Source organism: Cyprinus carpio, chromosome B19 (assembly GCF_018340385.1).
Source record: "Cyprinus carpio isolate SPL01 chromosome B19, ASM1834038v1, whole genome shotgun sequence".
Classification (NCBI taxonomy): domain Eukaryota; kingdom Metazoa; phylum Chordata; class Actinopteri; order Cypriniformes; family Cyprinidae; genus Cyprinus; species Cyprinus carpio.
Window position 1 is genome coordinate 7,133,042 of NC_056615.1, and position 14,494 is coordinate 7,147,535.

Genomic DNA, 14,494 nt, shown 5'->3' on the forward strand with positions numbered 1-14,494 from the left:
TAACAGCAATAATAAATGTATTAATAAATAATAAATATGATCAACTTAACAAAAATAATATTTTATTTAAACTAAACCAATACTACTACTACTGCTGCTACTACTACTAATAAAAATAATAATATATGATATAATATCAAATGATAAACTTAAAATCAAATAAAAATGTTAATAAAATATAGATTTTTTATTAAAAAGCTAGAATGAATGAATGAATGAATGAATTGTGTATAATTTATTTTTAAGATCTGGAGGCCACCTTAAAGGCTTGACTCAATTTGACTAAAATATGCAGAAGCTTAAAGGCTTGATAACACAAAGTTTGCCACAAAAATTCAATTGGCTGAGTGAAAATGATCACTTATAGGAAAGGCTTTCTGACTTACTCTGAATTACAAAACTGTTATCATAAACTTATTTGTTGCTAACACCTATCTCTTAATAGCTCATATAATTTAATCACCCGAAGCAAAATGTAAATCAGCACAGCATCATTCACATAACAGCTCTATTTTCTCCTTTTATACAGTATAAAGCTGCATATGGAATATGGGTCAGTCCCAGTTCAACTGTTATATCTAGACATCCGTGTGTGTCTTCTGCACACTCACACACATATAATTCCCTCAGAGTGAGTCCTCCTTTTGTGCTCTCAGCCACATCCACCACCAATTAACAGCAGCACAGATCCAACATCAAAAAAACTCCTCTCGTTTTCCTCCTTAACTTCCATCTCTCATTCTGAGCATCCACGTCCATTATTCCCAAATGCTTACATATCCATTCAACCTCCGACGCCGTCAGAACACTTCACTGTTCACACTGAGGTTAAGTAGTTTGAGCAGCACAAGGCTGTTTTCCGTCTGTTTTACCAGGTGCTCTGTGAATGTTTACTGTACATGTGTAATGCAGCATGACACTGAATGCTGTATTCCCATCACGACTGCTTCTGTAGCAATGTTGTAAAGACATTTAACCTACCTTCATGTAAAGAACAAAGGGCAACATGAGAGCTAATTAAGATTTGTGCCCTCTCCTTCAGTGACATTACATGCTTGCTTTGTTTGTTATAACTGGAGCATTCTAATTTTGTTATTATATGTTGCTTACATGCAGTGTGCAATATATACTGTATACTTTGCTCAGTATTTACAAATATGTAAGTGGTTTGAGAGCATAAGTGTCATAAATCTGGTCTCTGCTATTCATCATCAGAGGGCTTTTCCCATAATACCATGCATAGGAACTGATTATAGACTCACATGTTTCCCATCAGTAGACTATTTGAGCAGCACACACACTCACAGCTAAGTATTGTATCCTGATTTCTTGTTTCCTTGCCTTGTCTGCCTTGTTTTTGCTCTGCCTTGTCGTGTTTTTGACCTTGGACTGTTTACCTTGTGTTTCTGTTATTGCTTGCTGCCTGCCCTGACCATTCCCTGTTTCTGGATTACTCTTTTATCTCGTCCTGTTCATTGTTGTTGTTTTTTTTGTTTTTGTTTTTACACCTCAGAAACCGACTGCTGCACTCTGGTTCTAGTGAATGAACCACTGATATTATATTCATCACATCCTTCTTGACTCATTATGTTTGATTATTATTTGCCAGTATTTGACTTTTATTATTATTAGATTGCAGCATTAAGACATTTTTCTCAAAATTTGGTTTAAAAAGTCAAAATAATTTTATTTATTTATTATTTCTGAGATAATAACTGGACGGCATTTACTAAATTAAACTGGTTTCTTCATTATAATGAGAGAGTTCTGGTTTTGTTGTATTGCACATACTGTATGCAACAGACAGCTTTGTTGATTATAATGGTAGCACTATAATCCTCAGAGAGGATCTGGCAACCCCCTGATGAATAATGTGAGTCAGATCTGCTCTGTGACCTTAGTGATAGGGACAATCGAGACATTGTCACAACACTGAACAAAGTGTGTGACTCATAAAATTATATAGTAGGCCAGAGAAGATATTTGTACTGGATAAAAAAGATATAAGGGCCACTGATGATTTAATAAATAGAGAACTTGCACGTTACACTAAAAAAGTTCACACACACACATACACACACACACACCAGACACACGCACACACACCTCCAAATCAAATCCATGTCTCCAAGCTGTCATCCTTATGAAATAATTGCAGTTTATGAACACAGAGCAAAGCCAGGAGGAGAGAGGGCAAAGGCTATACAGCACACTACCAAATTAACACTACACTAATCTTTTCTGTTGCATGCTAATTTAAACACTATTAATATTTAATGTACAAGCAAGGGAACCATGGCACGCATAAAGTCAAATGAAGCAGTGAAGAGACAAACAAGACAGTGAGATTAGAGCCCTGCTCTCTGTTGAATTCTGCTCAATAGTCTTTAATCAGCACCTCTGTCATCTCACTGACTGGCTGGCTTTAGCTGTCAGCAAAAAAAAAACGCTGTGTGTAAATCCAACTGAAGACTATCCAACACTAGTTCTCATTTGAGCATCTCCTAAAGCCTCTTTAGGAAACAATTCATTCTGAATTTAGATTTTGTTATTATTTACTCGCCCTAATGTCTTTCCAACCTGTATGACTTACTTTCTTCAGTGTAACACGAAATGAGAAGTTTAGCAGAATGTCCAAACTGATGTTTTCCACACAATAAAAGTGAATGGGTACTGGGGCTATCAAGCTTCAGAAAGGACCAAAAGAGTACCATGAAAGTTATCTATATAATATGTGCACTATATTCCAATTTTTTTTAAAGTCATACAATATTTTATGTGAAGAACAGACCTCATTTAAATCTTCATTCTTTGTGTCATTCATCTTCATTCAACTCTTTATCAATCACCTTGGTTGCATACATTCAAACATGATGCATTAAGATGTATCACATAGCATATTTGATATCAATGACATCAAATGGAAGTAAAAATCCCATTCATTTTCTTAATAGGGGAATTGATTTTTACCGTTAATGTATAAACCCGTTATGACAGGTCTACTGTGAGCTATGAGGTTGTTAATCAGTGCAATTTGTTGAAGACATCAGTTATTCTTAAAGGGGTCATATGATGTGATTTCAAGTTGTCCTTTCTCTTTGGAGTGTTACAAGCTGTTCATGAATAGATAAGATCCCTAAAGTTGCAAAGACTAAAGCATAAAACCCAAAAAAATATCACACATAAAAGTTTAGACTCATCCACGCCCTCCTAAAATGCCTCGTTCTAACACGCCCCCACATGTCTACGTCACTATGTGGGAAGATTTGCATAACGCCGCCCAAATGTTCACACAAAGAAAGAAGGCATAACTTTGATTCTTGCTGTTGCTGCCGGCATTGTGAAAGCGAAAATACTTTGTTTGGGCTTCCAAAAGAGGACACAACTAGAAATCAGTGGTTAAGTTGTATTTACAACACTGTTCCAGAACAGTTCAACCCAAATATTCAGATGTTTGCAGCGCATTTTACGGAGGACTGTTTTTTGATCCTGGGAGAGAAGAATACAATGCAGGCTGTTCTGACTCACAGTCTGTAAGTACATTTACATATGTAAAGGATTTGCCACTGATGATTCAAACGCGATTTTTGAGCAGTGTAGAGCAGCGGTTTTCTATTCCAGTCCTCGTGCCCACCTGCTCTGGTATGTTTCTCTTATGGCTTCAGACGTTTGTTCTATTCAAACGTAAGTGCCCTGCAAAGTGGACATCACAGGATATTCCAACATGATTCCATTTTGAAGCGAACATATATGTTCCATTCAAAGTGCATTTACAGAGGTATATGATGTCACACACACCGTATGTGAAGACGTTGCGCAGCGCAAATCCATGAATGAATGTTCCGAAGTAAAGTTAACTTCAACAGATTTCCCCTGCTATGAACACTGTGTAGGGACCATGTCAAAGGGAACACTGTTCATGCACGGAGCTCACTTCTAACGAGTTGATTATCTGAATTAGGTGTGTTAACAAAGAGAGACTGGAATTGAGAACCACTTGTGTAGAGTAGCGCTTGTTGTTTGTCGTTTCTCCGATCACAGATCCAGACATGGTTTTATGTTTATGCAGCGTGATGCGATGCAATGCAATGCGTAAAAACACAGTATAAATCATTATAATCTGTTATTATGTCCCCACTGGATACAACAAATGGCTCGTTTGTAATGGGTTTTATTGGTTTTGTCTTGTCACAGCGGTGTTCTGACCGGGACACGCATCACAGTAGGGTAACGGGCGTAACGTTTCTATCACAGAGGTATTCAGCCAATCACAATGCACTGGATAGCTGGCCAATCAGAGCACACCTCACTTTTCAGACCAATGAGCTTTGTAAAAAATTGTGCGTTTCGAAAACTGTATAAACACATTTCATTACACCAAATACACAAAATAATGTTCTTTTTAGCAACATCATAGGACCCCTTTAAAATAATCATGTTTACCATTCAAATCTCAGTGGAAAAACAAGCATAATCAAAACAAGCATATCATGCCAAAACACTTGTGCTGCCCACTCCCATGAAGCACCACAATTGACTTGCTGTCAGTCTCCTTATGCTCACAAACTACTTAAATATATATGCACATTTTTCAATAAACATAAAATATATTGTTCATCATAATAATGAGACTTAGAGAGCTCTCCTGCACTACTAATCAACATGAAAGCCAAACAGACTCAAAGGCGGTGGAAAAATGGCACATGGAGATGTGAGGTTTTCTTTATGTATGTGTGTGTGTGATATCACAGTGTGTCTCTGCGCAACATCAATACTCAGTACTCAAGTTCGTCCCCTGAGGATTCTCCCTCACACAGCTTTCACACTGACTCATACATGCTGCTATTATTCCACTCGCCGCCGCTCCAACATCTTCACACGCAATGAAATATTAACAAAAGTTTTTCTTGTGAAAAATTGCATTAGACAATGCTAGAAAGCTGTGGCTTGGAGACTCTAGTAACAGTGCTTTAGAGCAGCGCTTCTCAACTGGTAAAAAATACAAACAATGCTAAATGCATCCATCATATAAGCATACATAGTTAACATAACTAAATAATTAGGCTAATCAATGTTTAAAAGATTGTAAAAATACTTCCTATCATCGTTGACGTCAAAGGAGTTAGCAACAGAAGTGGTTCCGTTGTCTTTTGATGCAAATTCATCTGTATTTGTTAGAAGCTAGCCAAACTGGGCAGATGACAATATGAAGAGGTTTCATGACATTTCCTTACTTAAAAAAAGATAAACACAGTTTTTGTCGACCACAGTGTTTTGGCTGATGAATTATTGGCTGCCGAGAGTGTGAAATCATCCAAATTTAAGACGCACAATAATTTTGTATATTTCAGTTCATGCTAATGCAAATACATTTCAGCATTTGATTTTAAGGACACATTTGTTTACCTTTGCATGATCAACTACATTCATTTTGGCTTGCCACCTTAAATCCAGTGTAAAATCTGGATCTGGATGCAAAAACATTTGCAAAGAACCTCTGATTTAGTGCTAAAAGACACATCACTGAGTGCAAGAATGATCTTTACCTCCTTTCTTTCTTCCATCTTATTACAAAGCCATTAAGTGATTAATAAACATCTAACATAATGAAACATTATATCACTCCACCCAATATTTCCACCCTCCAATTGGGAACAAAACAAGCCAAGTCTAGTAAACAACTGTTTAAACAATCTGAAATCCCGATCAACAGCTTCTCTGTTCCAGCATGCACATCTTTAAACAACCCATGTGGATTCACTGAAGCACTGCAGGTCAAAAGATACTTCAACTATCAGCAGTAAAAGAAAGAGAGAAGATACTTACAGGAATTCCTCTTGCTGCTGCTGGCGGATCCTGGGGAAGACATCCCAGAGCTGCAACTGAGTCTGACCAGGAGTCTTGCAGTGGGAGTGCCGAAGTGTTGATGTTCGTTTACAGCACAGGCCACCCACCGCACATCTTGAACATCTAAACGAGCAGCACTGAAGGTTTAGAGAGACACACACACGGCGAGTGATGCTGTGGAGCTGTGCAGCGTGCAGCAAGCACTCGGCTGTCTGATGGACCAAGAGGCAGAGCAGCAGTGAGTAGTAGATAGGAATGTACCACTCAGCATCTCAGGAGGGGAACCACTCAAAGAGAGAGAGAGAGGAAGATAGAGACTGCATTAATAGAGCATGGAAATCATGAAAAGAAGAGGAAGAAGAACACAGAAGATGACAGAGTAAGATCAACACTCTGCAGAAGATCTTCTTTTGTAATTCCATTTCCACAGAAGACTGAAAGCCATACAGGTTTGGAATGGTTTGAGGGTGAGTAAATGAAGACAGGTTGTTTTTGGGTGAACTATTCCTTTAGTCCACATTTATACATTCACGCAGGTCAGGGAGTAATATGCAATCTGCTGCAATCTTTGCTCATTTCTGGGCAGAAATGGGCAAAGTGACATCAAAGGTAACAGACAGAAAATAATATTAGTCCAATTTATTTATTTCAAGAGCCCTCCAAATATCAGCCACTGATAATGCCAAAAAAAAAAGAAAAAAAAAAGATATTTTAACTCAGAATAGATTTGATTTTAAATCACCCATTACCTGCAGATCACTCATGCACAAATTCAGTAGTTTAATTTATTTGTCAAAGGACCATAAAAACTCCACTACATTTGCCAGTTAACAATAGCATCACAGTATGAACAATGACAGCTGCCAGTATTGGATGGATAAGCTATTATTTTTCATCCAACATGAATGATACACCCTGGCAGTCAATATGAAGCTAATTAGATATCATAACGAATACATGTAATTGGTTTGAGAGGCAGGGAGCCGCAGCTCCTCTTGATTGCCTCTCCAAATGATTGGACGCCAACTGTAGCGCCATCCCAGAGTGAATCATTTGAGAGCTCAATAAGCAGAAGATTAGATTAGCACAGCTAAACACAAATCTGTTGTTATTCAAGACAGTCCTGTACATAAAGCAGATAGCTTTATTAAAAACAAAGAGAAAATGGCTCTTTGTACTTATATTAGATTAATTTATTTGGCAGATGTCGATAACATGCACTGATAAATTTTGTACAGTAAGACCTGAAATGTGAGTATTAAAGGAATAGGCCATCCAAAAATAAAAAAGTTGCTGAAGAATTTACTCACCCTCAAGCCATCTAAGATAAAAACATCACAATAATCCACAAGTTATCCAGACCATTTCAGTCCATCAATTTACATTTTGTGAAGTTAAAAGCTGTGTTTTTGTTAAGAAACAAACCAATCATTAAGAATAAACTGTTGCTTTTGGCCAAAATACCTGTCCATAACCCATTGCAAAGCTTCCACCAGTAAAAAAAATTAAAAATCCATTCCTAGTTGTCCTGTCACATCAAAATCCACAGATTTATTTAGAACTGTTTTAGACTGTTTTCAGTTTGATCTGTGCATATGTCTCTCCTGATTCAGATGAGACCTTTTTTGACCGGAGAAAGCAATATTATGGATAGAGAACTCCGAAAACAGCGGTTTGAAGTTCAAACCGTCCTAATGACGGATTTGTTTCTTAAAATACACAGCTTTTCACTTCAGAAGACATGGTGTGAATTACTTGTGGATTAATGTGATGTTTTTACCAACTGTTTGGACTCTCATTCTGACGGCACCCATTCACTGCAAAGGATCCACTGGTGAACAAGTGATGTAATACTGTCTGTTCCAATGACGAGACTCATTTACTTCTTGCATTGCCTACGGATGAATACATTTTCAGCAGATTTTCATTTTTGGTCGAACTATTCTTTTAAGAAATTAAATAAATTTAGATTTTATGTTGAATTTAAAGATACATTCCTAACAAGCCCTTAAAGCACCTAAGAGGTCATTTAGTATTATAGTAAGCAAGTGTCATTTGTGAGAAGCACATTTAAAAAACTGATTCACTCAAACTAATCCTTGCAGCTGCAGAAAAAAGCCACGTATGCAGTAATGCTGCACTGCACACAAAAGCAATGCCTCTCAATCACCATAACGTCAATAGTGACCTCAGTAGCTATGATTCTCAGTTGCCTTTAGGTGCAGCCCACATTAAAGTCTGCAGCACTTGCATCGATAGCATTATAACTACTGCTGATCTCAGAAGGATCTGGGATATATATTAAACCATATGTGCAAAGGTTTTTGGATAACATGATATCATACAATGTAGAGCAGTCATGCTAGCATTGGGTGCCAGTTCATTTGGAATATGTAGCAAATTAAAACACAGAAATCGTGTTTTGAGTTGAATGGCTCATTATGCAAACTTGTTTTCCAGACAAAACATTCCCTTTGAAGTGCTGCTTTATACATATCACTGTTGTGATCCAGTCAGGCTTTTGATTTAGCCCCCCATAGCCTTTACACTGTTGTTTCTGATCTCCAGAGGTCTGCAGCAACCAAAATAACTTGATTTTGTTGGCTTTATTCTGCTGTCTGTTTTGTGGAGAGCACAGACACATGATCAACCTCACTGTGTCTCTAGAGATCAAAGGGCTGGAAAACACAGTCTTACTGGTTTCTAGACGTTCAGCCTCAGGATGGATATTGACTGACACTTTTGATCAAATAATGTCCAACTACAACCCCTCAGGCACCCCTCCACATATATACTGTGGCTAAATCTATTATTCATATACAGTATAGTTGCAAGAAGAAGTATAAGATAATATTTAGTAAGATAATATGTCAGTCTGATTTTTATCACGCCATCATAGTTTTTATCATCGAATGACAGAATAAACATTTAACAAAAATGTGAAATGAGTATAGTTCTGCGTAAAATAAATCAAACTTGTTGTCAAATGTATTTCAAATAATATTATTTTAATAGTAATATTAATTTAATATTAAAGTAAATAAACTTTATATTGCATTTAGAATAATATTATTTATTTGTTTGTGTTTCATTGTTCATTGTTATATATTGTTTTATTTATTTTGTTGTTGTTGAAATAATAGCTAAATATTGTATATGTAAAAGTTTTCATGAGATCATAATTTTAAAATGCATTTAATTAAGAAACATCTTGTGACCAAACATAATAATATTATTATTTTTTTTGTTTGTGTTTCATTGTAGTTTTTTAATAACAATAAATTAATATTTTATGTATAAAAGTTTCATCATCTGTTTATAATTTTAAAATGTTTTAAAAAAAATTTAATTGAAAAAAAAAGTAAATATTTAAAGAATTTAAATTTAAACTCACATGTCCTTTATTAATTATTAATTTTAATTGTTGGTGTTTTTAACAGTACTTAAATATTGTGTATGTCACATAAATAAAATACTGTACATGTGCCAAAATTGAATCCAAAAATCTGTATTTTTTATTAATTCAATTCAATTAGTGAATGAATTAAATTTTCATAACATTGATATAAATAAATAAAATATTAAAATATTAAATTCTATTTAATAGTTATAATATTTATTTAGTTAGAAAAAAAAATCATTATAAATACTCTTTATTATAAAGACATCATGAAATCAAAACTGAATAGACCAAATGAAATCCCACTTTACATTTTTTTATTTATTTTTTTCTCATTCGAAAAGCTGCTTCACTCTGATATACATTACAATAGGGAAGAAAAGGCAAGGACTTCCCTTTAATGCTGACTTTTAATACCTATGTTTCATAGAGGAAACATATTGAATCACTATATTATAACTATTTAATAATAATTGGGCCCCAATCCTTGATTCTATACACAAAGAGAAACTGTGTGTGTGCATAAGAAAACTCAAAGTGGAAAAATCACCTTCTAGCCAAACTGAAATATGACTGTTGAGGTGCAGTGCTTTTTCAGAGTCATCTGTTCTGCCCGGTAACTGTGCTGAGCTCATACTCCAGCCGTACACGTGTGCCGGATCAGCAAACTGGATTACTGGACTTTTTCCTTTTCTCATTAAAACAAGAGTTGACAAGTGTACATTCTGTGTGTAATGAGGCATAATACTGTTTGCCTTTGAACATTTTACCCAAGGGAATGAACCATCGAGCTCTCAGCTGATCATATACTCTTTTTCAACAGTGTAATTTACTTCTTCACTCACTCCATTGACATGATACGCGTACATGTGTTGAAATTACCTCCATATGTGCATACAGCACTTTCATTCACTGCAGTTCATCCGTTTATTCCTTCTGTGACCTGAATTCTTTCAGATACTGTATATCAAATAGGCTGATGTTAACAATGATGTGTTTTATTACGTGGAAGAGCTTTATAAGCTCTCTCTGTTCTCCACCTCGCTTTCATTCCCTCAGTAGGGAGATTAAGAAACAGAAAAGCTGCATGCAGTTGACATTTGACTGGGTAATTTAAGGGTCGGGTTTAGCACTAGAGACCTCTGGCCATGTTTGATGTCAGAATGTGTTAGCTGTCAGGGTCTACACAGATTAGCATTCAAATCTGATGCAGGCTTAAGCAGGAGGTTGATGGGGAAACGTTGAGTCTCCTATTACAGCAGTGATGTCTTCCAGTGAACCACAACTAATACAAAACATGACATTTTGCCAAAATTCTAAAAGAAAATGAATAAACTACAGCATAATTACTACAGTTATAAATGTAGTTCATATAAGTTATATTAAAAATGGTTTGTTTACTTGTTATATAAATAATATTTCTGATTAAAAGACCATTAATTAAATGCAGTTCATCTATTTAAAATGCATTTAAATAATTATGATGGTGATAAATCTTTACTTATTATAATTGATTTCCCTTATGCAAAGAAAATATATTTCCTTCTATATTACTGATCAATATATTAAATGGTTTCATGTATATTGATTAAGTACACAGAATAATTGTCACAAACTGTGTCGGAGGGACGACGCGGAGACTTGGATCAAAGTGGAGGATGCGGAGGACCAAGGCAGAGCAGATGGCTCAGGTGACTTTGTGTGTGTATACAGTATATGTACTATATACAGTATATATATATATATATATATTATATATATATATATATATATATATATATATATATATATATATATATATATATATATATATATATAGGAACATGTATGTGTGATTATGATGAAATCATGGATAAAAAATAAAAAAGTGAAATATATTTCATCATAAAATGTATTTTATGATGAAAATATAATTTGTAATATAAATTCAAACAATAAAGTGAGATGAAAGTTTAATAATATGTGTTCTTCGTTGCTATATATTATTATTATTTGCTTTTATATATAGCCATATGTGGTCCATGCATAAATTGCAGTACATTGAAAAATGTAAGCACTAGTTTCCCATATAAATGTATTACTTAATATATTGCATTATACTTTCCAGTGTGCTCCCATATATTTTGTTTTGCAGGGTTTACTGTTCTGTTAAACTGTGTTTTTGTTAATGTCTTAATTATTTTAAAAAGCATGCTATATTCAAATATTGCACAAAACATAATGCACTAATGTTTTGTGCAATCATTGAATACTGCATGATTTTTAATAAAGCATGCACTTTGTGTAATATTTGTAGAAAAATGCATGCTCTATTTAATATGAGTGCAATAATGCAAATGTGCACTCTGTCAAATAGTCATATAAAGGTTGCTCTTTATATAATACTGCATGCTTTTTAATATTTGCTTATAAATAATGCATTCTCTGTAACATTTGTTGTAAAATGCATGCTCTATTTACTATAGTAAGTGTAAAATTATGCAAATGTGTACTGGCCAGTAGTCCTATAATGTTTGCTCATGATGCAATATTTGTATTTGCATGATTTTGTGAAAGAATGTGTAATATTGCACGGTCTTTGTGTAATATCTGTGCATTAATGTATTCTGTATATAGTTGTACAGCGGCTCAACATTTTGTTCAACCATTTATGTATGTGTGGCTGGAAGGACAATAAATTTCACTTGACTTCAGGTCTGTTGCTTTAAACTTGTGCAATCATGCATGCTCTTTATGCAATATTTGGAACCCTGAACATGGAAACCCCTGAGGTCTCTTGCAATCTCTGTGCAAGGCTCTATGAACACAGACATGTGTGAGATACTGATTTTGATATAGGATTTCAATCTCACAAAGCTCAAAAGAGGCGAACAACAGTAAATGCACAGGAAGGTGCTGAGGCGTGTGTGGAAGAGGGTCCCGACAGACTTCACAAGTGTCCAGGCCTGCAGTTTAACTACTAACTACCGGCTACATGACTGTGAAGGTAGGAGGCGGTTGCTAAGCAACACTATGCTTGAGGCAACTTTCAAATTTTGAATCATAGCTCCCTTTATCTTCTCCTCAGAATCAGAGGTGAGTGAGTGTTTGTACAAGCTTTTACAGTCACCGCCAGAGGAAAAACATGCATTTACAAGACTATTGCACTGATGTCAATGAGATCAGAACAACAACGGTAAGGGGTCACGGGGGGTTGTAGACGGCTGTATGCGCAGCCAGAGAGGTGAGAAGGATGTTCTGACAGGTGTGTTCTTCTCCACGGGCGGGATGGTTTGCAAACCATCTGTCAAATGGCCGTCGTCGAGCAAAAATACAGAAAAGATGGACTTTTCAACAACAGCAGGCGATAGAGTCAATTCAGACCTGTGTCAAACACTCCTCAGCAGGTGTTCCTACCTTCAGATGAGAAGTACACACACACACACAGACAAACTAATGGAAAGTTGTTGCAGTATCTCTTGCAGGCCATCTGTTCATTCTACAGTTCTCTTGAAGAGACATGATTTCTGCTTTTCAAAGATGCGGGATGCCACCTACATTTTTCCCACAGTGCTTCAGTCTTTTGGTTTAGAATGAGTTGGTAGGCAAATTGTTCTGTACTGTTTGTAAAAACCACAAGCAAAAAGTGTGTTTACAGTAATGCACTCAATGAATTTCTAAAAGGTATAATATAATATAATATAATATAATATAATATAATATAATATAATATAATATAAATAAATATACATTTATATTAATTTATATTAATATAATATAATATAATATATCTTGCATGTTTTTGCAAGAAGTCTCAGTAAAACAGTAAAATAGTGAAATTTTTTTACAATGTAAAGTAACTGTTTTATATTGTAATATATTTAAAAATGTAATTACTCCAGTCATCATTTTCACATGATCTCTCAGAAATCATTTTAATATGCTGATTTGATGCCTAAGAAGTCTTTTTTAATATCATCAATGTTGAAAGCAGTTGTGCTTCTTAATTTTTGTGGAAATCAAGGTACCTTTGTTCAGGAATGATTGATATATATAAAGTTTTCTTTTTGGTTTGGAAATGCATTTTGAGCAGACATGTACACACCATCAGTTATGTTTCCTATTCTATCTATCTATCTATCTATCTATCTATCTATCTATCTATCTATCTATCTATCTATCTATCTATCTATCTATCTATCTATCTATCTATCTTAAATGTGCTCCCTTAAAATGATCTTCAGATGGTATTAAACCGTTCTCTTTTGTCCTCGGTTTCTGTGGACTCTTGATGGTATCACACTGAAGCCCATGTAATTAGATTGGCTTTCTATTCTTTACAGTTCATACTTTATAAATTGCTATTAGAGAGATTTACAGGTGTCATTTGCTTAGATCGCAGCAGCCAGTAAAAACCTTTTAAGTTTTCTTTCTAAGAAATTATATAGTGAGTCCCGATGTTTATGTAGAAGGGCAGAAAATCTTTCTTCTGCTGAATAAGCCATAGGTCTCCTTGCAGCCTAGATTTCTGGAACTCCTCTAATGTGTTTTTGCTGTGACAGCACATCCATTTCTCGCTAGCCTTAAATAAATCTTCTTTACAACGCTACGTTACTAAGCTATTTTTACTTTGTCTGAAAAAAAAGTGAGCGGTGCATGTCTATGCGGTAGCTAGCATGTTCTGGAAAGTTAAAACAAAATAAAAATAAAAAACAACAAAACCCGAAATAAATCAAAATTAAACAAATTATATTATTATTTATTTATATTTTTATATATTTATTTATTATTATTTTGTTTTGATTTGGGTTTACCTTGTTTTGTTTAGAGTTTTGTTTGTTTGTTTTTATGTTCCATTTATATATATATATATATATATATATATATATATATATATATATATATATATATATATATATATATGATAAATGGAACATAAAAACAAACCAATAAAACTCTAAACAAAACAAGGCAAACCCAAATCAAAACAAAATAACTTATCCTCAACAAAACAAAATCTAAAAAAAATAATAACAATAATAACTAAAATAGAACACAAAAACAACCCAACAAAACTCTAAACAAAAAAGGCAAACCCAAATCAAATCAAAACAAAACAAAACAACAAATCATCAACAAAACAAAATATATAAAAAAACTAAAATAGAACACAAAAACAACCCAACAAAACTCTAAACAAAAAAGGCAAACCCAAATCAAATCAAAACAAAACAAAACAACAAATCATCAACAAAACAAAATATATAA

General features: G+C 34.5%; 2 protein-coding genes across 3 annotated transcripts in view; one reads left to right on the forward strand and one right to left on the reverse strand.

Moving 5' to 3' along the window:
• Nucleotides 1-6,091, reverse strand: part of LOC109112149 (dysbindin-like) — a 42,997-nt gene extending 36,906 nt beyond the window's left edge. Inside the window, exon 1 of one of the 2 annotated variants that reach the window (XM_042744775.1) lies at nt 5,827-6,091. In XM_042744775.1, coding sequence (XP_042600709.1) covers nt 5,827-5,869 — 43 coding nt within the window. In that variant the 5' untranslated portion in view covers nt 5,870-6,091. The remainder of the gene's footprint in view (nt 1-5,826) is intronic. The other variant, XM_042744776.1, reaches the window with a different exon arrangement.
• LOC109085447 (atrial natriuretic peptide receptor 1-like) overlaps nt 1-14,494 on the forward strand; it is a 1,054,061-nt gene that overhangs the window by 859,086 nt on the left and 180,481 nt on the right. The gene's annotated exons all lie outside the window — the stretch shown is intronic.